General features: G+C 37.6%; 2 protein-coding genes across 4 annotated transcripts; one reads left to right on the forward strand and one right to left on the reverse strand.

Annotated features, from left to right (window-relative positions):
• The first annotated feature begins 6,317 nt into the window (after positions 1-6,317).
• On the forward strand, positions 6,318-16,508 carry cabp2a (calcium binding protein 2a). Of its 3 annotated transcripts, none has more exons than XM_079462999.1 (7): positions 6,318-6,535; positions 7,130-7,300; positions 14,223-14,253; positions 14,634-14,768; positions 14,933-15,042; positions 15,332-15,479; positions 15,722-16,504. In XM_079462999.1, the coding sequence occupies exons 1-7, from the start codon at positions 6,473-6,475 to the stop codon at positions 15,745-15,747; spliced, it is 684 nt and encodes a 227-aa protein (XP_079319125.1). In that variant the 5' UTR covers positions 6,318-6,472; the 3' UTR covers positions 15,748-16,504. The 3 variants fall into 3 exon arrangements, with proteins under 3 accessions (XP_079319125.1, XP_079319124.1, XP_079319123.1); XM_079462998.1 differs by having other exon boundaries at positions 6,326-6,535; positions 7,115-7,300; positions 15,722-16,508; XM_079462997.1 differs by lacking the exons at positions 6,318-6,535; positions 7,130-7,300 and adding exons at positions 11,128-11,436; positions 11,752-11,970 and having other exon boundaries at positions 15,722-16,508.
• slc43a3a (solute carrier family 43 member 3a) lies at positions 15,904-22,848 on the reverse strand. Its single transcript, XM_079462996.1, has 12 exons — positions 22,420-22,848; positions 22,199-22,328; positions 21,549-21,595; positions 21,346-21,422; positions 21,190-21,282; positions 20,925-21,064; positions 19,491-19,624; positions 19,233-19,373; positions 17,695-17,802; positions 17,422-17,608; positions 17,195-17,315; positions 15,904-16,822 (listed from the first exon to the last, which is right to left on the reverse strand). The coding sequence occupies exons 1-12, from the start codon at positions 22,616-22,618 to the stop codon at positions 16,679-16,681; spliced, it is 1,521 nt and encodes a 506-aa protein (XP_079319122.1). The 5' UTR covers positions 22,619-22,848; the 3' UTR covers positions 15,904-16,678.
• Positions 22,849-23,379: the final 531 nt, after the last annotated feature.

A 23,379-nucleotide genomic window follows, 5' to 3' on the forward strand; every position in this document is an offset into this window, starting at 1 on the left:
ATAATTAACCATGAAGGGTCTATATTACATTATCAAATACAGAAATAAAATGTTATGATATGTTTTACCACCATATGTATTACATGCTTTCAGTAAATAAATAAAATTTAATCGTGTATTTAACAGTTCTTGTCCCTTAAAACTGATCTCTGAGCATCAAAATAGCGTATCGCTCCTATCCTTCTAAAACTTTGTGTGTCCATATTTTGTGATTTAAATTTTGGACATACAGTAAATCAATGTTATACCCTTTATACACTCGGTTTTGCAAAATCGAACTAATAAAAAGTATTAAAAACTGCTTGTCAACTTTCACGACAACGTATTAGATAATTTAGAAATCACAGTGTTTTTCCAGATATGAAAGCCAAATAAGTGTCATTGGACCTAAACCACCATAAAACCTCGATAAATTCTTGGGGAGAGCATACAAACCCTAAATTATGATCCTAGGAAACATTCCAAAACTTGACCTCACCTTTTCTTCAGGCCTTGAATTTATTCGATCACAGAATAAAGTAAATGAGTCACTTACACTATCTTTATTACCAAAGGTTTTTCTTTGATAAACAGCCATAAAATTCTAGATCAAATATTCTCTGAGGGGGTTGCAAATTTTCAATATTAATTATCTAATACAATTTTAAGTTATAATCAAGGGTTCTCTATTTGCAGATAATGTCTTAAGCAAAACAACATGACTCTTTCCATTTTTCACACTCCACAATTGAATCGCTGTTTTCTAAGAACATGTTTTGGTTGGGACAGGAACTGCTCCCACACACTATAACAAGAAGCTCACTGTGAAAAATGTTCCGTAGTTTTTACGGACAAATAGCGGCAGCTTGCCAGCTAAATTCCGAAAAAATGCCGGAAAGGCAAGGAAACAGCTTTGCAGTTTTAGACCTCAGGGTTTTAAGCTGTGTATGAACCTATTTAATATGAGACTTTTATATTTTAAAAGTGAAAACATTACATTTACTTATTTTATTTATAGTAATACACCATCAATAACCATCAAAGTCCCTGTTAAAAAAGCAACATGCAGCATAACATCAGTAACGCAATACCTGACCTTGACTAAAACACTCTTCAGCATAGTGGTGACCCATAAAACATTAACTGTCAGAAAAGAAAAAACCTTCAAATATCATTAGTCTTTAGTTTGATCACATTTATAAAAGACAGATAAAGCTGTGCGATTATTTGCACACAAGTGAAAGTGACTTGTACACATGCTCCTTCTTCCGCTCTCCATGGATGATGCGTAGTTTTCCAGGAGAATTGTCCAATAAGGGACTAATTTTTCATCGAAAAAAACTTCGAACCATCAACATGTAAACTTGTGTTCATTTTCTATACAAACTTTTGTAGACGTGCTACAGAAATAAAGTGACAGTTGTGTCTGTAAGTGAAGATAGTAATAGTTTTTGTGGACTTAAAACTTATTGTAAAAATGACGGAATTTCACTGTTCATTTAACTGATAGTTTTACAATGTAAGGCGGGGTTTTTCGTAAAAACTGCTTATTTTCACTGTTAATTTAACTGACAGTTTTACAATGTGTGGCAGGGTATTTCCGTAAATAAAATTATATATAAAGTAAAAGTATAGAAACATTTTATTTTACTTATATATATATTTTTAACAGACGTTTTCTGACAACAGTTTTTTTCTGTGAAAACTACCGAATTTCACAGTTAATTTCAAAGGCATTTTAACAGTGCATTCTTAGCATGAACATACACTACATTTTTGTTATCACAACGTACCCATAAATAAGCTACCTTGGATATGAATTAAGTACGGGATTCTTATTTAAGTATTATAGCAAACACGAAACAAGGGGAAATTATGCGCAAGCTAAACAGCACGAATGAAGCAAGCAACTTGAAATTTGACAGAGTTTTGACTAGTGTCTTAAATGAGCTTGGTGTCATTTTTTGGAGGATCTATTGACAGAAATGCAATATAACATAACTATATCTTGAGAGGTTTAATGAAGCGTTATGCGCTCCGTGCTTTCCCCCTCGCTCCCCAGTATCACTCACAGACAGTCTCTGTCAGCGCGCTTGAGTGAAGACAGTTTAAGAAGTTCATCCCATCACTGTACATTTACATGCATTTGGCAGAGGCTTTTATCCAAAGTGACTTACATTGCATTACACTGTACATTTGTTTCTAAGTATGTGCAAACCTCTGTGATCATATCCACGACCTCAGCATTGCTAGTGTCATGCCCTTACCACTGAGCTTCAAATAAGCTGTAAGGACATTAACCACATTACAGACAGTGCTTGAAACGCAGAATTAATAATTTGATCGCTTGTTTTTTGTATTTTTGATTTCTAATGTCTCGCTCCTGGTTTTTATTATTGGTGCAAACTGCTAAAAACTTGTACAAAATATCCAGAAAATGAGAATTCTTGACAAATCGAATTGTTGTATCGATCTGATGTAAACCAAAATTGTTGTATCGATCTGATATAGCCTACACCAAATTTGCAGTTATTGGCAGACTTTGTAGAAAATGCCTTGACAAAGCTGACAGTTTGTCACAGTGTTCGATTCCCATAATCTTTTTTCTAAGTTGAAACACTGTAAAAACTATTCTGGAGGGTGTTAAATACAACCCATTAAAATCAGTTAATGCTACCTAAAAATATTGGTCAGCGAATAAAATATACTGCTCAAAAAAATTAAAGGAACACCCAAATCACACTACATTAGATCTCAATGAAAAAAAAATATCCAGGTTAAATCTCTTCACTTACATACTTTGCATAATGAAAGCCAAAATAATAAACACATTCAGGGCAGGAATAACAGTAAAATCACTGTAAAAAATTGAAACATTGGTTCATTTAACTTTTAAAGTTTTACCACAGAAACTCATAATGTTAGTCAGTGTGCATGGCCCTACGTGCCCGTATGAACTCCCCGCAATGTCTGGGCGTACTCCTGATGAGATGGCATATGTGAAATCTCCTCTCAGACCTGGATCAGAGCATAAGTGAGCTCCTGGGCAGTCTATGGTGCTACTTAATGGCACATGAGATCCCAGAGGTTCTCAACTGGATTTAGGTCTGGGGAACGTGAGGTGCCAGTCAATGTCATCAATGGCTTCATCATCCAGAAACAGCCTAGAGACTCTGGCCACATAAGGTCGGGTATTATCATGCACCAGGACGGCTCTACACAGCACCAGCATAAGATCTGACAATAGAGTTGAGGATTTCATCCCAATACTTCATAGCACCCTCTGAGAATGGTCCTCCCCAGACCACCCTTGTTGTTGTCTCTCCAGTGTAACTGTTGTCACTTTTATTTGCACCAAAACAAGTGAAAATGGTTCACAATCACTCATGCTTACTTATCGAGTTGATTGATAGTCCTGATGGTTCAGGACGATCAGGTGTTCCCTTTATTTTTTTAGCAGTGTATTGTTGTGGAAGTTTCTTATTCCTTAAACTAGGTGAGTCAGCCCAGAAAAACGCAACGCACAGAGAGGCATGAGGTTCTAATTGTATTGTTGTTTAATCTGCATCATAAGCAATGAGCATGGAACAGAAAAAAGGCCCTCCTCTCTCCCGAACACAGAGTTTATGTAGTATTCAAACGTGACACCCCCTCCCTTTGCCCCCCAGCAAGAATGCCGAGCTGGTTTACGAGATGTGATGCGCCTTATTCCAAACAGAACATATTGGCCCTTGCTCGAGGGCAAAGGCAGAGTGGTATGACGCGTATAGAGAAAAACATTACAAACATTTTAAAGAAAACAAAGATAAACACTTCATGAAGCAAGGATAGAATAACACGAATGAAAAACAAAGAATAACACTTCAAAAACATAAAGACCAACACGTCATGAAGCAAGACTAGAAAATTTATATTACAGTATATAATAATGGGTACATTCTACCTGCACTACCTACTTTTTATGAGTAATAATGGCAACTTAAAAAAAACAAGGTAGAAAATATAAGCTATGAGACTGCTGAGTGCGCAGGGAAATATTTAGAAAAGCGATTTACAGAGAGTTCAAGCAGCAATAGAGCAATATGTCATACAGGAGCAATAATACAATATTGTATATTGATTTAACAAAATATTTCTTTTTACTTTACTATTTTTTCTTGTTACTTTACTATTTTTTACTTTTTCTAATTTAGTGGAAATATGTTGTTGTTGTGCTGGGGAAATAAAAATGGATGTGTTGGGGCTCTATGAGGATGGTGTGAGATATGATGGTCTCCGGTACTCAAAAAAGGTTGAGAACCACTGCTATAGCCTATATCCCATTTCTTTTATCTACAGGTTTAAGCCATTGTCATGCTGGATTAACTCTCAGGTTGTTGACAGCATTAAAGAGAGTGTGTCCTTGCTCGTGAAAAAAAAAAACAATAAACTAAAAACAAAAATCCCTCAATCAAAGACCAACATGGCCCATATTCCTGCCTCGGCTCTCACACAGCACACAGATTAACCCCCCCCTGCACATTCATATATACAACATTACTGCTCAGATTATCTCAACACATAATCACATACATACACACATAACATTATTTAAAAACATTTCCATCTTTACAGGTATTAATTATGGGAACAGATAAAAATACAAATCTGTACATTCTTTTAGTGTATTAACATTATCATAAGAAACATTGCTGTCATTATTTACGTAAATTTTCGTATAACTACTTACTTTGATCTATACATTAGTGCTGATGGCGTGCTTTGATTTGTGCAAAACTTGATCCATATTTTTCAAGAATGATTGAGGAAATGCCACATCTTTAATTTGGTCTCAGACCTTTGGACTTTACAGGAGAGAACTCCCACCGTATCTGTGAGCTGACTCAGTTCTTATTAGCAGCTGTAGCTAGAAAGAGTTTTTATTTAGAGAAAATAACTGCAAACTGGTGAACAGAAGGAGCACTGAGCGGACAGACGGAACAGTTCATGTTTTAAGCTGTAAAAGAGTGAGCTCTGCTGTAATTGTACAAAACAGATGCTTTCAGTGGTATTAACACTGTGTGTGCATAGAGCTTGCAGCCAGTCAGAGCACAACGAGAAACCAAATGGTGCTCAATATTTGATCTATACAATATATCTAATTTACAAATGCTATATTTTATGAGAACAAATAAGAATGATTATTTAGCTAATTTCATTGCCATTCCTACTGTATCCTAGTTCTCATCATTTATGATTATCCCATAACACCTTGTATTCTTTCCCTGTCCTTTTAAACATTGCTCTTATTACACTGAGCTGCCCTGGAATGACTTGATTGTTATGTCCATATTAACAGCAATCAGATTATCGTTTGAACACATCCGTAGCATTTATGAGAGCGTTATAAGGGAAGGATCTTGAGATTGGAATTATATGTAACATGCAGAATTTGCTTTCCTTCGTACTCCACTTCTGGTTTTACGTAATATTATTGTATATGTGTGGGTGACGCGCCGTCTGTGCAACACACAACATACAACAACTCAGATGATTGTACCCTTAAATAAATTGTTGATGTCAAAACACATGGCATTCTCTTCCACATTCACAGAAAAGTTGCACGAGTCGTTGACATGACACGTATCATGCTTAACTGTAATGAAAAGACAAAGATCAATCGTTTTTTTTTATTATATTGAATGCTTTATATATAGGTAATACCAATCTTCTGAAGTTCCAAAAAGTCCAATCATCCACTTATAAAAGTAATTCGTATGACTCCAAGAGGTTGATAAATGTCAACTGGGTTTGAAGAACAATTTTCATATTTCAGCATTGGCTTCTGGAAACGGAAGCCATAAGAGATAAAACAATATAGACAAGAATATGCACATGTAAGAGGATTTTGAGAGAGAGCACAGGAGACGGGATAAAATATTAAATCAGACGCAAACAATGAAATGAATGGACCATTTTCCTGATTTCTAGTGAAAACACTTTTAGCACATACTGTACATACATAATGTGAGACAAATACAGTCGATGTGAAATAAAAGAAATCGACTCCAAACAAGACAAAAAAACTGTTAATGTGAATAATAGTCATGAATAAGCTATTAATACTTTGACTAAAAAAACAACACATTAACAATGGACAAGGTGTATGTTATCTCATAGTTATGCTTATTAATAAGAGCTTAATTTGACCACAGTACCTCTAAAGCAGACGGGCAACAAAGAAAGCGTATGAATGAGAGAGAGAGATGAAGAGACAGTATTAAAAACAAACAGATTAAGGGTGAATGAAAGCAATAAAGACCATGATTGAGAGAGAGAGAGAGAGAGAGAGAGAGAGAGAGAGAGAGAGAGAGAAAGAGAGAGAGGGGCTGGATGGAGAGGGGAGGGGCAAGTGATGTCCAGGAGATGGAGAATGCATTACTACAACAAAATCTGAGCAGAGTAAACGGTCAATTGAGTAAAAGAAAATCTTTAATGCCCATCTCAGAAGAAAATGTCAATGGGAGCAGGCAGCATGGAAACAATTGAGATCCCGGAGGACAAGATTGTCAAAAAGGTATGTGAGCTGTGTGGTTAAGCATAGGTGGAGAACGTGTAGAATGATACAAAATACAAGTGTAATCAATGTACGATATAAAAAATGGTATTCAGTAATAATCATTGTTCCTTTGATAAAAAAATGCACCATCACTTTTTCGCGCCTGTTTTAACTCCCTCTCGCCATAAGTGCAGTGTCTATAAGCACCCGTATTTAACTCTCGAGGCACGTGCATTTTGTTCGTTTTTGCTAAGAAAATAACAAATGTCAGTCTTCTCTGTTAAATCTTTCTCAGAACATTCCACCAGTTTAGTCTGAACAGAAAAACATTGTTGTTTAACTACAAACGTAAGGTGTCCGTCAAAGTACCGCGAGATGGTTTCGGCAGCCGTGCAGTTTATCCTCTCTCGCGGTATTTAATGTTATTGATTGGGAACATTATCTGTCGTTTTGCTAATGTCAATAAATAACAGTAACAGAATTGAATGCACTTTTAATCTTATGCCACAGCAAATACATTTAAGATGTGGTATGCTGTGGTTTGTAAATATATTTACTTGCTGGCTAAAAGGATACATCTCCTTACACTAAATGTAGGGGTCTTTTAGGAAGAAGATTGAGAAATTGAGGAGATGGAGCACTTCTTCAGGTGGCAGCTTCAAAAGGCCACCGAAAACAAAGACCCTCAGCCTGAACTCACCCACTGAACCCGAAGAAGAACCCTTCAAATGTGAGACAGAGCGCAGGAAGCTTAGACCTATTGTGGCATCTGTCTTTGGTCAGGTATGTTTTTTTTTTGCTTGTGATGTATGAGCTGCTCTGTCTTCAGTCATGGTCATTTTTGTGTTTAATAACCTTTGGGCTTGCTGAACTGTCTAGACTAAGACAGAAGATGTTTAAGAGAACTTTGGGCAGTGTCTGGGTTGTGTGCTCATTTAGAAATATCATTATTGAAATGTCTTGATAAGATGTTACTTCAATGAGGTAGTTCAATTAAACTCACTTCGTTTCGTTATGAGTTACTGACAGCTTAAGTCACCATTCATTTTCACTAGCTGCATGGAAATAATCAAATCATAATATGATATAAGATCTCTTAAAGGGCCGGATGCATTTATTGGTTGAGTTTGTGTACAGTGCTCTTTAATATTTTGTGCGTTTGGTAAGTTAGTTTGGTTTTATTTAAATGCGGTCACCATACGGCATACTTGCTGTAGCCCATTTGCTTGTAAATATGAATAATGTCTATATATTGTCAGTTGTGTAGATCATTAGTTTTTTTTCTTCTTCTTGGTATCTCCTCAATGAAACGGAAGTCCCTTTTCATCCCTGTTTTGACATGTCACTTTGTTTTCAAAATCTGTTTTTGAATATGAAGTTGTGAACTATAATTGAAGTATAATAGAAGTATAAACGTGCAAGGTTGTGTAATCTAAAGTGGTCAAGCAATAGATGAAAGGAATAAAGTACAAACCTGAGAAGGCGGAAAGAGTGAAAATCAAAGACCGTAAGGCATATAAGAACAATTAAAGCTGCAAGCAGCATTTACCGGGTTTCGAATTTTAAGGCAGTCAAAAGCAGTCATGCATTCATGAACAGTTTAGGGGGTTCACACCTCAACACACGCATGAAGGATCAAAGTCCAACACACACACGCACAGAAAAATGACAGGTATCAACTCATAGAAACTATGCATGCTTACAGAAACATGCACATATACTACAAGAATCTTATTTTTCTGACTGTCAAATCATTTGGACAATTCGTTTATGAGTATCCGATTTTCATTGTTGTTGGCTTTTAAATTGAAGAGAAGGTGCTTTCAAACTCAAGAAGTCTGAAGTTCCTAGGCCGAGATGTATGTCACGTGATACACAATTGTTTAAGCACTCCAAAAACGTTATTTCGCCCCCAGTGGCCAAATGAGTTCATATTTCTTACAGACCTTCAGGACCAGGACACGAACAAGCCCAGCGAGTGTCATTTTGATCGGCCTCCGTTAACCCTGTCTATTGAGTGCTAAAATTTCATTGGCCGATGGCGGCCATGTTTTTTGAGAAACGCCAAAGTCCTTTTATACAGTCAGGGTGCATGACACAAAGACACACCATACCAAATAATAAGTCGATCGGGCAAACGGTTGCGTAGTTATAGCCCTTTTCAAGTTCTTTGCTATTATAGCGCCACCTAGTGGCCAAAAACCGAGTTAATTTTATTGTGCCCCCGGACTGAGGGTCTTCCTAAATGGTCTAAGCCCCGTGAAGATATTTCAAACCGTTCTCTAGGTATGGCCATTTTAGTGAAATAGGCAACTATCGGTTCAGACGTTTTAGAGCCCCCTAGCGACCCCTAGCGAGTCGAAATTTCAATATTTACATTCACACTCCACAAAATTCATCAGCGTTGGTTTGGTTCCTATCGGGCAAAAATCCAGGGACTAGTTAATTTTTTTGGTATAAAATGCAAATTAGCGAAAGAATTTGCATACCGGAAATGAAGTCGGAGATAGCCATTTTGGAGTTTGGAGTTTGGAGCCAAGGATTCCAATGACACCAAACACTTTGTTGTGCGACATCCCAAACGCATTGGCCATCACTATAGCGCCACCTATGGGCCGATTTGGCTGGTTCACTGTATCTGAGTAACCTGCACAGATACAACCAATTGACAAAGTCTCGAGTTTCTACGATTTACGGTTTGGGCTGGGCGATGCGTTTTAAGGCGGAAAAAGAAGAAGAAGAATAAAAATCACTACAAAAACAATAGGTTTTCAGTCCTTCGGGCTCGAAACCCTAATTATAATAGAAAGATTGAGAAGAAGAGGATTACATGAGTGAGATTAAACACTCAAAAGCACAGATCCTGTTAAAAATGGATTCACCCACAAGAACTCTGCTTAACACTACAGATTTGGCCATCATAAAAGCATTTTAATTTATCAGACACTTGATAGAGAATAGCTTTATAATAAGACAACACTAATAAAGACAGAACCTTAAGCGTGTTAAAGAGATAGTTCATCAAAAAAATTAAAATGCGGTCATTGTTTACACAAACATATATAATTCTATAAGCGACATCCTTTTTTCTTTGCTTTTCTGTCTGTTGCATTCGCTCATCTCTTGGGTACTGGCCTTAATCCATTGACAGCCCACCAATGCACAGCAGACAACACAAATCTCCTCTATAGCATACATATACACAAACACTAAAGTACAGAAGGTATCTGAACCTACATCTACTCCAATTATGTAATCTTTAAAAAACAAATGGCTGAAATGCCTGAATTGCAAAGCACAAACCATTTTCTTAGAGATGTGGAGGAAAGCTAATGAAAACATTTTGGAATCTATCTTCTGTTCTCTCGCAACAAGCATTACACTTTAAAAACAATAAAAGTAGAGAAGTAAACACTCATATATTTTTAACAATACATAAACAAATTTTAAAAAGTGCAAATTGTGTGTTGGTCTGTTTCACTTTTTTAAACGCCAGTGCATTGTATCAATTATGTTTGTCTGGTGCCCCCTCGTGGTTAGATTTACTCAATGCAGTTACCGAGTGTGAAATTAAGTTAAATATATTATTCCTTCAAAAAGACCCTTAAAATAGTCTTAAAATAATGCACGTAAAACTTAATACATGAAACATCCTGATTTTTTTCACACTGTTAGTGTTAAAATCAATCAACAACAAAAAACCTATCAATAAACACCAATGTTGAACAATCTAATATGTGAAAACACATAAGTATCTAAAACAGTTACTTAGTTAGGTACTATTATTTTGTTTAAGATACTTTTGGTATGCTCTGCAACTTTATCTTGTAATAAGAAAAAAAGAAAAAAGTCTATCATGGAATTTAATGAGATTAAATGCTAATGTTGCACGAATGTGGGATTGAACGCATGTAATGCCTTTATCTGCACCAAAATCTCCTCTCACTGCTGAGTGGAAGGGGTGAGAGGGCAACGGATCTCAGAAGAAAACATGTTTGTAGTCATCTTAACACGTTTAAACCCCTATAATCTCATAGACCTCAATCCTCCTTTCATTTCCAGTGTTTGCTGGTTGTGATGTATGATAAACTCTGTGAAGTTCATTTGTAATGATACCTCCGAGGCCAAGAACAAGTTCACTGGACATACAATGATTTCGGGGTTGCGAATTACAGAAAACATGTTAAACCGAGATGGTTCCTAAAATACTTCTTAGTTCAATGTTTTTTTTCAGTTTTGAGTCGTTGGCTGAAATGCCTATATATCTGAAAACGTTAAATAGATTTTCTCTGGCCAAGACTGGCCTGACTCTATGTCCTCTCGTTCCCTCATCACGCTTCTAAAGTCCATCTGATGACTTTCTACCTTTTCTCTCTTTCTACAATGCAACAGTTTCTCATCAGCGCTGCAGCTGTATTCCACTTTCCATGTAATCTGGAATGTTGAGGATTATGAAACCCTTTCTCACCCCTGTCTGCCTGTCCCATCATTCCCTCTCTCTGTGTCGCTCTCTCTCACTCTCGGTCAAGTTAGAACAAATTAGAAGGATTGAGAATGGAAGAGAGAGAGAGAGAGAATGTACAACAGATGCATCATGTATGATGAGAATCGGGATTAGTGTGTACTGAATAAACTGCTGGCTGAAGAAACAGGTCTCGATGGTCCAAAAACATCCTGTATTAGACTGTTTTAGTGGTATTAACATCACTACCCCTCACCTCTGCTTTAAGCGGCTCCGCCCCCTCCTTCGACAAGGATGGGGTTTGCGTTTGGCGTTAAATCTTATGTAATATTTGAGCGCAGGAACCACAAGTGAGCGATGGGGGAGGCAGGGAAAGAACACTAGGAAAGAAAGTGTTGGAGCAGAGAGAACACAAATAATGGGAGCAAAGCCATCGAAAAGAAGCAGCATGAAGAAGGTAAGAAATTCGTTTTAAATGGCGAAACGTGCAGAGAGGACATAGAGCCAGTTTTGTAGAGCTTGTAGAGTTGGACTTTGATTCACTTTGGCTAGACAAGGTTATATATTTATGTTCTAGTTCTATGTGTGTTGAACAAAATGTAGTTCACACATTTTAGCTTTGTGTGATTAACATCTAAACAAAGTAGTTTTAGCTCAATTTAAAGATTGTTTATTGATTCAATAACATCACAATAACTCATTTTGAGGGACAGATGGTCAGGAATTGTATGATCACATGGATCGATGCATAATGAATTGGTTCCACGCATAGGGGGTCCTACCCATGGAGGGCAGCGGAGTGCCACTGGCAGCTGCCGTGTTAGGGGGAAGTGGTGACGCTGCAGCGGAGGATGAGGATGATGAAGAGTTAGGGGAAAGGAGGCAATTTGACGACCCCATATGTGCTTTGGTTCAGAACTGTACCGTCCTACATAACATCGTGGGCCCCGCCTGCATTTTCCTCCGGCAGAGCTTCGCTCAGGCTCAGCTCGTATGTACACGCACTTACCTTTCTCGGGACCCACAGAAGTACCACCAAACATCATCTCTCTTGTGCATCTAATGTCCTGTTAACCTGTGTTGAGTCAAGTCCCATAATCCCCTCCATCATTTGCTCCATCACTTCTTTAAAGAGATAGTTCCCCCCAAAATGAAAATTCTGTCTTCATTTACTCACACTCTTGTAATTTCAGACCTATATGACTTTCTTTCTTCCGCAGAACACAAAACAAGATATAAAAGAAGATGTTGTTAATACCAATGCAAGTGAATGGGTGCCGGTTAACAACATTCTTCAAAATAAATAATTTTGTGTTCTGCAGAAGAAAGAAACTCCAAATAGGTTGGAAATGACAAGAGGGTGAGTAAAGGATGGCAGAATTTGTATTTTTGAGGGGAAATATCACTTTAAAGACCCATCACCTGCCTCACTTTTATTGAAGGATGCTGATTCATCGCCCACCAATCATCTGTCAATGTGTCCTGGTTCGGAACTTGTACAGAATCTTAAGTCATGCAATAGAGAAGGTGAGAGGAACAAATTCAAGTTTTCTGTTCAACAACCTGGCATGATTCATCACATGTGAATATACACTTGGAAAAAACTTTTTATTTATTGGAGAAAAGTAAGGGAAAGGTTTTTTTTATATATAAATATATGTAATGTGACATAATGGTGAAGTGGGTTTGTCTGAATTGACTAGTTGTCAAACTAGTTGAGCTCTATGGATCAAAGCAAAAGTGTAGTACAGCATACAGGGTACTTTTTACCTATTTTGCAAGACCAGATAAAAACAGTAATGCTGTAGAACTTTTATCAGATTCATATTTAATTTCAATAGGACGTTGACAATTCTATCAACATCATGTTTCATTAAGCATCTCTGAGATTTTCCAGTATGAGGACAAAACATTTATAGTTCTTTATATACTGTTTCAGATTGATGTCGGCTGTCTCTTATTCACCGAATTTAGAGTAGCATGTGATAAATACATATAGTACTGCGCAAAAGTCTTAGGGCACCATTGAATTTCAGCAGTGGGGTTTAAGCAATAGTCAGCGTATATCATTTATTTCTCAGTCTTCTTATTAAACCACAACTAGAAAAAACAGGATTTTTTATTTAGTATTAAAACATCAAAACAAGCAGCTTCTATAGGTAAATTAATCTTGAGCAATTAAAGGCACCTGGCTAAATTGAATCTAAATGTGAAGAAACCCTGATCTATTATTCTAATCTAATGATTTCTGGACAGTCTCCCCAAAATAGTTCAGGGTGTGTTTGGTGCCAAGGAAGGTAACACTAAATATAGACTTTTCCTATGGTATCCCTTTATTTTAGGTGTGTATCTGAATAAAAATAAAAAAATAAACAAGGGATTGTCATTAAAACAAATGTTAAAACGTGAAGATGTATTAAAGTTGCATGTTATAATGGCGATGAGCACAAAGCAGATTGAACTCCGTTCAACTCTATTTGTTGCCTGGCAACCCGGACCCTTGTAATCTGTTAACTGTTGTGACCCCATCAGACTGCTTCTTGCATCATGCTTGCCAATTCATGGTAGTAATCAGCCTAAATACTCGCCAGCTGTGGGAATATGTTCTGGATGACCACTGCCAAAACACAGATCAAACTCTAAATCAGTCTGCCATTTGCTATGATCTTATGTAATGTTGGTTTTAGGGGTGGGAGTTTTCTGCTTGTTTACTTGTTCATATTTGGATGGAGTTATGCTGTGCATTGATGTTATGACAGAATTTCCATAACCAGAAATCCCTGACTAAACACAAAAGCCTGTCTATCCTGAAAACCTAAAATATAGTTGATGATAGCGTAACACTTGTGTGGAACTATACAGTTCAAACCTCACGCAATATCTCAGCATATTACTATAATGTTTTAGTTGTGTTGTGTGGGGCGACACGACAGGTGTGGTTGAGGTTTGCTGTTCCAATATACTGTATAAACCTGACTGTGGAGACCATTTTTATAACATTTCAAATGCAAAGCAGATCTTGAAATGTTTGCATGATTTATGTTATTTAAATACATAAAAAATTATATAATAAATGAACAAAACCTTTAGTTGGGTAAATCATTTATGGTTAAATCTATGCCACAGTACATTGGAGTTACTATTATATTTTTAACCATTTTCACATAACATCCAGTATGTTTGTTTTTCTGTGTGTTCACTGTTTGTCTCTGTATGTTTCTTTGAAACCTACAATCATTACAGGACAGGGATCTACGTCCAGAGGAAATTGAAGGTATAGAGAAATATCCAACATCACGGATGCGTTTTATGTTGTTGACTAACCTTACCCACCAACCAAAATAGTGTTGACTCCGTTCATTCCATCCCAATTGCCTTTGTCTATTTATTTGTCTGTATAACCACCGTGTCAACATACATTTAAAAGGATAGTTCACCCGAAAAAATTATGTAAACAATTCTGTCAATCTCCTTTTGTGTTCCCCAACAGCAAGAATAAACAGGGGCTACTAGTTAAGAGTGAAAATTAGTGTGAATTGTCCCTTTAACAAATGGTAGTGGTCTCTGTACCTTTATCCCTCTGAATCCTCTCGCTAGACTTTAGATATTGATTTCAACACACTAAAGAAGATTCCGTCTCTCTTCTTTATTCAGAGCTGAAGGAAGCCTTCAGAGAGTTTGACAAAGATAAAGATGGCTTCATTAGCTGTAAGGATCTGGGCGAGTGTATGAGGACGATGGGATACATGCCCACGGAGATGGAGCTGATTGAACTCAGTCAGCAGATCTGTAAGATTTGCATTTATTCATATTCAAAGCGAATAAGGAGTCTAGTAAGGAGCCAACGATTAGCTATTTCTACAAAGCTACGTTTAGAATTAGGAAAAGATGAACTTGAGCAGCCAGGTTTTAAGGTAATACCTGATACTTACACTAACATCTTTGTCCACTAGGTGGCGGGAGAGTCGACTTTGAGGACTTTGTAGATCTGATGGGACCAAAGATGTTGGCAGAGACAGCAGACATGATCGGGGTGAAAGAATTGAGGGGGGCTTTTAGAGAGGTTGGTGTTTCATGCTACTGAATAAAGCATTGTTTACATATTGTGTTTACCACATGTTATACTAAAAACTCTGTCTTTAAAAGGTCCGATTTTTTTCTGATTGTTTCAGCGGCAAAAACAAATGTTATGTGTCCCTAACCTATAACTTCCAGTAGACAAAATAATCAATATCTAGTTTTAATTTAATCAAGTACAATTAATATTCAATAAAATATTAAACACAGACTGTTGTCATTTTAGTGACCTTTAGTGACTGTCACAAACTTCCTTTAAAACACTTTTCTCCAAGTTTGACTCCAATGGCGATGGTCAGATCAGTCTGGCTGAACTAAGGGAAGCCATGAAGAAACTGATGGGAGAGCAGCTTAACCACAGAGAGATTGACGAAATCCTCAGGGATGTTGATCTCGATGGAGATGGGCTGGTCGACTTTGAAGGTGAGAGTTGTCCTCAATGGCACCTAAAATAAATATCTGAGATCAAATGAGTTGTAGGCCCGAATGCCACTGATCCCGATTTAGTCTGAGATATCATAATGAACTCAAACTAGTCTAAACCTAAAAATAATCGGATGCAAATATGTCCATCCTTTATTTTAAAGTTGCATATTTTTAACTTAATGCTGCAAATACATTTTATGCATGGACAGCTAAACCAATTTTTTATCTTTCCCTCACAGAGTTTGTGCGTATGATGTCTCGCTAACTTTGAGAATGTACGAAAAGGGAGTTATGAGAAGTGTAATGCAGTACTTTTTTTTAAATAAAAACCTTGTAATTGCTACTTATTAAAACCATAGTTCTTTTCCAAAATAACTCTTTCATTTACTTGCTTGTTTTGAGGAAAAAGCAGGAAAGTGTTCCATATATCTTTTATTTATTCATGGTTTCCACAAATTTTCAATGACGTAAACTATAACTTAAAATAAGATGAAATCAAATCAGACTAAAACAAATCAATACAGCATTTCATATATAGCGCAAACCATAGCCTGCACCATGTTTTCTGCATCTTTACATGAAATTCTTGATCAGTGAACTGAATGCACTTTTTTAAACCTGTGAGATGCATTGTGGGATGGCATGCACCGGCAGTATCAATCAGTGTTATTTGTTTTGGAAAGCGGGCCATTGGCTAATGGGTCTAAGGTTACTCCATGAGTCTTCGAAAGCTGTGTTAATGCTTTCCCAGTAAAGGAACTGTTATTTGCATTCCTCCTGATGCACAATTGGCTATCACACAACATTCTTTGGAGATCTTTTAGGACCCATGTCTCTGAATCCCATTTTACCATAACATATGTTCCATTATTATGTGTAAGCTGATATTTTTTTCTAAATATTGCTCTGTTCATTTACAGCTAAGTTACTTTTGTTGTATTTCATTGTCATTTCTGTACTGAAAAAGGTTGTAAATATTTAAATTACATTGAATTAAATTATATGACATTTCTGGCTATCACAATGAGTTCTGAGTATTCTGAGTGTTTTTTTCACTCTTTAGAAAGACAGTGGTGATACAAAGTCATTTGAATGCACAATTGTAAATGTTTTCCTTTTGTCGTTTTACAAAATACCTAGATAGATATGCATAATCATATCACAAGTACTCCTGTAGATGAAAGCCACGATTTAAGTTAATATATTGATGTTTCTGTTATTGAGGACTCTGACATGCTCTGTAAGTTCTCTCTCTGTTTTGACAGCTCTCTGCAGTGAAAGAAAACATTAAGAGGGTGTATGAAGGCCAAGAGAGTCAGGACAGTTAATATGATGTTCACCTACAAAGAGAAAAACAGAGATTCAGTCAACTTTCAAAGTCCATAGAAAGTCAAATTATTGTGGCAAATTTACACTTTGGGAATGTAGGAAAAATGTAGGAAATGTAAGGTAAATGTATAGCAGGGACAATTACAATGGTATAAGTGCTCCAGAACTGTTTACTTTCCTAATTCTTCCAAATATCTTCTTTTGTGTTCATCAAAATAAAGACATTTAAAAATTTCCTACTATGGTAGTCAATGGTGGCCAAGAATTGTACAAGCATTCTTCCAAATATCTTTCTCTGTGTTCATCAGAACTTAGAAACGTATACAGATTTGGAACAACTCAAGGGGGGAAAAGGCATAATGGCTGAACTTTTCCTTCCTTACATAAAAGGGATCTCCTCCAGGAACTCGGCTGAGCGCAAAGCATGGATACTGTAGCAAAGACACCAAGGCAGACAGAGACATCACCAGACCATATAGCTTTCCAAAATGATGGACAGGAAACCTGTGAGAAATTTGCATTTGTTGCACTGAATTCCACTCAATTACAATTCACTTAATTTATAATAAGTTGCAGTCTGCTCTACCTCTCATAAACTTTATCAACTTACGCTATACTGATGAATGCAGCATTGCCTCCATATAAAAAAGAACGGTTGAGGACCTGAAGGATGAAGGTGAGATACTGGAGAGGGAGGAGGGGAACGCTGGCACAGATGGAGAAAAGGAGGCACTGGAGGGAGGTGAGGAGGAGAGACAGAATGGAGGAGCGCAGGTCTGCTTCTCGTTCTGACAGGCCTACAAAATGATGATGAAGAAACCTGTATCTTTGGTAGTTAATGTGTCAATAAAAGGTTGGATCTTGCATGTCTTGGTCAACTGACCTGGAGCTAGTGGTCTTCTTCTGTGTCTGTCCATTAGAAGACCATTCCAGGGAGCACAGAGAACTCCACAAAGTTGAGTGAAGGCAAACGCATTGGTGTACTGGCTCACTGAGAAAGAAAAATCATGGATGGACTTCGGTCAGCTTGCTAGTCTGTAACAAAATGAGGTGCTTTCTAATAGTCAAAGTCTGCTTTTTTGTCAATTCTGCCACATGTACAGTGCATACTGTACATATAGAGGATTGAAATTGCATTACTCTCAGACCCACTGTGCGTACAAATAACACTACACAGAATTAAATAATATAAAAACATATATATATATAAAATACAACTTTACAAGCAGGGATATTTAATGCAGGCCGATGCTGCATAAAATGACTAGTCAGTGGGTCAGTGTAGGTTGTGGGGGGGTGGAAGGACCTGCGGATGTGGTCAGAATTCAGTGGTGCATGGGGCAAGAGAGAGAAGGGGGAGCAGGGTGGGAGGGATTTTAGCTTCCAGACTGCCTGATGGTTGAAGCTCTCCTTTTATCTGCTGGTCCTGGCCTGGAGACTCTGCAGTCTCCTCCCTGATGGCAGCAGCCTGAAGAAGCTGTGTGTTGGGTGGGATCACCTAGAATGCAGAGGGCTTTGAGGGTGAGATGGGCTCCATAAATGTCCTGGAGGGAGGGGACCAATGATCTTCTCATCTGCTCTCACTATGCGTTGGAGGGTCTTGCGGCAGGACGCGTTGCAGGCGCCATACCAGACAGTGATGCAGCTAGTCAGAATGCTCTCGATGGTGCCTCTGTAGAAGGTGCACATGATGGGGCCTGGGGCTCTTCTCAGTTTGCGGAGGAAGTAGAGACGCAGCTGTGCTTTCTTGGCCAGTGCTGCGGTGTTGTTAGACCAGGAGAGATCCTCAGTGATGTGCACCCCCAGGAACTTGGTGCTGCTCACTCTCTCCACAGTCGCACGATTGATGGTCAGAGGAGCATGCTGAGTGTGTACTCTCCTGAAGTCAACCCCAATCTCCTTCGTCTTCTCCACATTCAGCGAGAGATTGTTGGCACTGCACCAGCTGGCTCACCTCGCTCCTGTAGTTTGTCTCATCTGTCCTGGTAATGAGACCCACCACAGTCATGTCGTACCGAAAATCGATGAAGAGGTCGGAGTCATGTGACGATGTGCAGTCGTAGGTCAGCAGGGTGTAGAGGAGGGAGCTAAGCGCACATCTTTGGGAGGCCCCCATTTGATGTTATTGTGTGTGGTAGCCTGCTTGACAAACAGTCTTGAAGTAACTCTGACAACCCTTCTGGACACATTTGTATCTGTTTTTGATCTGTTATGGTGACTTTATTGACCGGTCTGTATGCAGGCATTTGCATGATAGTGATGTGGTCTGAGGTGCCAAGATGGGGAGGGGTAAGATCCTCTCTGGGTGGTGTAAACAAAGTTTTGTTTTCCTTGTGACCTTTAACTATACAAATCTAAACACATTCCTCCCACAATGAAAGATGAACAAATTTTGGGATGCATGAAATTAAATGAAAATACCAGCGACTGGGTCTTGGTCGGCCAGTCTGTTCAGCATTGGATTCAGAGTCCCAATGAAGAAATAATGTCGAAGTTGCATGACTGACAGCCATACCAGATGCCACAAGAAGAACCAGGACAGAACACAGCTCTTTAAACTCACTATAAAAAAGAAGAAAATGTGATTGTAGGTTCTCTAATTGCTCAATATTTCAATTTAAACCATTTAAAGAAAAAAATCAGTAGCCAATGTTTGGCAGTATGATGGCAGACGAGTGCCTTTCTCAGAGTTGTCTGGCGTGTCTGCAGTCTCCAGTGGCTCATCATCTTCACATCCGCCTTTATCTAAACTCTGTTCTCGCTCTGCCTCGTATTCTTCAACATTGTTGCTGTTTGATTTGGCACAGCTCATGCTAAAAAGCAAAACAATATTACATTTGAATCATTTTGAGGGTATGAATTGTTTATGATTTATTTAGCCTATTCAATTTACTAACTGTAAACATTCCTTAACATAAACATATAGCAATGAAATCATGGTTACTTTATGGAATATCAGTACAGTACATGCTACTGAAATGTTTATATTTTACATAGTACATATTTTAGTAGGTCAAGGGTCCTATACCATGGTATAATCTGATACCATGGCCAAAAACAAAATACATAGAAGTACCATGGATGTTTTACATGTTTTTATGTAAGGCTGTCAAATGACGAATCGCGATTAATTTGAATTCAGAATAAATGTTTGTGTTTACATAATATATGTCTGTTTACTGTGCATATTCATTTTGTGCTTATAAAAATACACACATACATATTGTCACGGTTTGGTTAGGGGAAGAACCCAATTACAGGCAGCGACGTTGAGGTTTAACAAAGACTTTAATAAAAGACAAATTACAAATAATACACCCACGATGGGGGGAAAACTGAACTGAGGCACGAATCAAAAACAAAACAAAGACTTCCCACGAGGGGGCATAAAACAAAAGACAAATACTTAACGCTATGATAACTAAGACTAACTAAACATGCATCAAAACAAGGAGCAAGGTAATCTTCAGGACCACGACATGGAAACAGGTACAAGCCAGGAAACATGTACAACAAACGAGCACAAGACTGTAGACAAGAGGGCATTAAATAGGGAGACTAACAAAGGATTATTTGCAAGGTTCAGCTGCGGGCACTGAAACACTCAGGGAAGGTTAACGAGACATAAGGGCGGGAAACACTGACGAGACACGAGAAAGCACATGGCAAGTCAGAATCAAAACAAAGCCATGTCTTTCTCACACAAGACCTAAGGCTATGCCATGACTCCGCTGCAAGACCAAGAATAAACATGACATGATAGCGGAATCATGACATATATATTTAAGAAAAATATGTAGAAAATCAATGTTTATATATATATATATATAATTTAAATTATTGGTAAATATAAATAAATATCTTAATATTTCCTAAATATATATACATGTACTGTTTGTGTATGTTTTAGTGTTTATAAATACTAAATGAATATGCACAGAAGTAGTACACATACTGAACATGTATTGTGTAAACACATACTTTTATTCTGGATGTGATTAATCGTGATTAATTGTTTGGCAACCCGTGTGTGTGTGTGTGTGTGTGTGTGTGTGCGTGCGTGTGTGTGTCACACATAAGACATATTAGCCTACTCTAAATAAATTCACTGACCCATACGTGTAGGTCTCTGGGACTGGATAGGGAATGTGTGACTTCGGCATCAGAAAGACAGTCCGGAGGAGATGAATAACATTACAAGCTGAGAGGAAGAGAAATGAGGAGCGAAGAGAAACTCCTCTCTCATACAGCACCTTCAAAAAGGATGATTTATTTAAGTCATGAATTTTAAAACTGGTCATAGATGTACAAGTAATGAAAATGTAAATATACAGTACCTTACTTAATATACAGTACCTTTCTTAAACGGACCGCTTACCTTAATAATGAGAAAAATTACTGATGAAGAGTCAAAGGCCCCACTATAGATGGTTATAATGGTTGATCTGTGAGTATCAAACAGGTTGCCCACCTGTAACATAGACACTGTAAAAGCACTATAAAATGTATCAAATATAATCGTTCACAGACATACCTGCATATTCGTCATTAGAAATAGAATTCCCCCCACAGCTATGAAGGATAGAGCAGGAAAAAGCAGGAGAGAGAGAGCTGGTTGAGAGGAAAGAAAAGAAAGATTAGTTCTGACAAAAATGCTTTGAATAGTCTGCATGTTTGTAATATTTAGTTTATAATTAGCATTGTTTAGTATGTAATAAATATAGATTTGGCCTATACCTTGATTGGATAGTGCCACTAGCAAGGTGCCTGTGGTATAAAGAATTCTACAAAAACATAAAACATATGAGGATGAATGTGCAATACTTCGGTTATAATTGCCTTACTATGGTGTGTTTGTTGAAGGGATAGCTCACCCAAAAATGAAAAGTATGTCATCATTTACACCTTCTTGTCAAACCTGTATGACTGTCTTTCTTTTGGAGAACACGAACAACAGCAGTACCCATTGACTTGCATTGATCGAAAATGATGACAGAATTTTCATTATTGTGAGCTATCCCTTTAAACAATGACTATTTTGTTATTCAAGTGACAACTATTTTGTTATTCAAGTGTTTTATTTAATAAACAATGGAACATTTACAAAAAAATTCTTCTGAAATTATGGACATATAGCCCCAAAATCATGTTTACATCAAAAAATTTAGGTTAAATAATGTTTATCCAAAAAGCTAAATTTTTGGTTGTTTAGCTGGACAGCCCTGTTTGTGGAGTCCAGTCAAAACGCCCATGCTGATGTCTACTATCTGCTTAAGGCACACCCCCTCACAATCAGATAAACTCCATGGCTCCGTCGCACATGGATATTGTTGTGCAGTTAATTAATGTTTGACCTCTATTTTACATGCTATAAGGGTCCAACTCACATAGCCAGAAGCCGCGTGGCCATTGTGCCAAAGTGGTCATAGAAGAATCCATTGGGCAGAGTGAGAAAGTTGTTCATGAACGAGGCAACAGTAAAGACTAACGAGAAATTCTCATCCTGTGGACTGCAATCTAATGAAAAATGAAGAAACAAACCAAGCACAATGATGAAACGCATAATAAAGTGAAGCATATTAAAAAATAAATTTTCAAATAGCCTCACCTGAGCTTTCTCCACTAGTGTCTGTCACATTGACACAAAGATCACCGAAGTAGCCCTCTGACTTCAATACAAACATGAGTGATGCCCAACCAAACACAATGCCAGCGAAACATAAACACTCCAGCAGGCCGCTAGCCAGGGTCAGCTTGTATCTCACCCTCATCACGTTTTTTTCCTTACATCCCAGCATCTTATGCATCCACACGGCTAAAGTCAGGAGCCACTCTTGAACTGTTCACTTGAGTTAGAAGAGTGTGCTGTATATCAATATCAGTTTGCCTTTATAATCGTTGCACAATATTGGTTTGCAAATGCAACCTCTTTAAATGTAAATGAATCTCTCTTTGTTTTTCCCTTTGTCCCTTTACTCTTACAAATGACCAGAAGAAGAAATAGTTATGTGTTAGAGATAAAATCTTGTGAAGTTGTGCATGCTCCTCTCAGGGGAGGGACCTAAAAGATCAACTGTTGAAAACAACGTGACATAGTATTTAGTGGATACAGAAGTATGGAAGTAGGTAGTGCTTCATTTGTAAATGACTGGAATTACTCGAATGACCTCATATCTGTTTGACCATTAATCACAGGTTTTTTTATGTTTCTGATGAAGTCACAGCTCAAGCGATTGCGCATTGCAACAACTTGATAGCCTGTTCATTATCCAAATAAAATAGTTATTGCCATTATAATTATTATACGTGCTTTTTAATGAAATAGGTCATCACGAACGCATTCTAGCGCTTGAGGAGCGGGAACTGCCAAATGAGGTACCGGATCGGTTTCGCAGGTGCCGGACCAGGCTTGCTCCACAGCCAAAACCCTGAATTGTGGACTATATTCCCCCCGCTTTGATGGTGTAAAAACCGTAAAGAAATGTTATGTCGTTTATTTATGTCAATGTATAGCTATAATGAAAAAATGGCCAAAATATAAATTTAGTTTTTGACAATATTATGTTTT

This window comes from Barbatula barbatula (genome assembly GCF_947034865.1).
Source record: "Barbatula barbatula genome assembly, chromosome: 8".
NCBI classification, from domain to species: Eukaryota; Metazoa; Chordata; class Actinopteri; order Cypriniformes; family Nemacheilidae; genus Barbatula; species Barbatula barbatula.

Excerpts from the sequence above, each read along its gene's own strand:
- cabp2a (XM_079462997.1), top strand. The coding sequence starts at position 11,398 with ATGGGAGCAAAGCCATCGAAAAGAAGCAGCATGAAGAAG. Across the intron at positions 14,769-14,932 it reads TGAACTCAGTCAGCAGATCT|GTGGCGGGAGAGTCGACTTT; the intron begins GTAAGATTTGCA and ends TTTGTCCACTAG. Across the intron at positions 15,043-15,331 it reads TGAGGGGGGCTTTTAGAGAG|TTTGACTCCAATGGCGATGG; the intron begins GTTGGTGTTTCA and ends CTTTTCTCCAAG.
- slc43a3a (XM_079462996.1), bottom strand. The coding sequence starts at position 22,618 with ATGCATAAGATGCTGGGATGTAAGGAAAAAAACGTGATGAGGGTGAGA. Across the intron at positions 22,329-22,419 it reads CACTAGTGGAGAAAGCTCAG|ATTGCAGTCCACAGGATGAG; the intron begins GTGAGGCTATTT and ends ATTTTTCATTAG. Across the intron at positions 19,625-20,924 it reads CCAGAGACCTACACGTATGG|CATGAGCTGTGCCAAATCAA; the intron begins GTCAGTGAATTT and ends TTTGCTTTTTAG.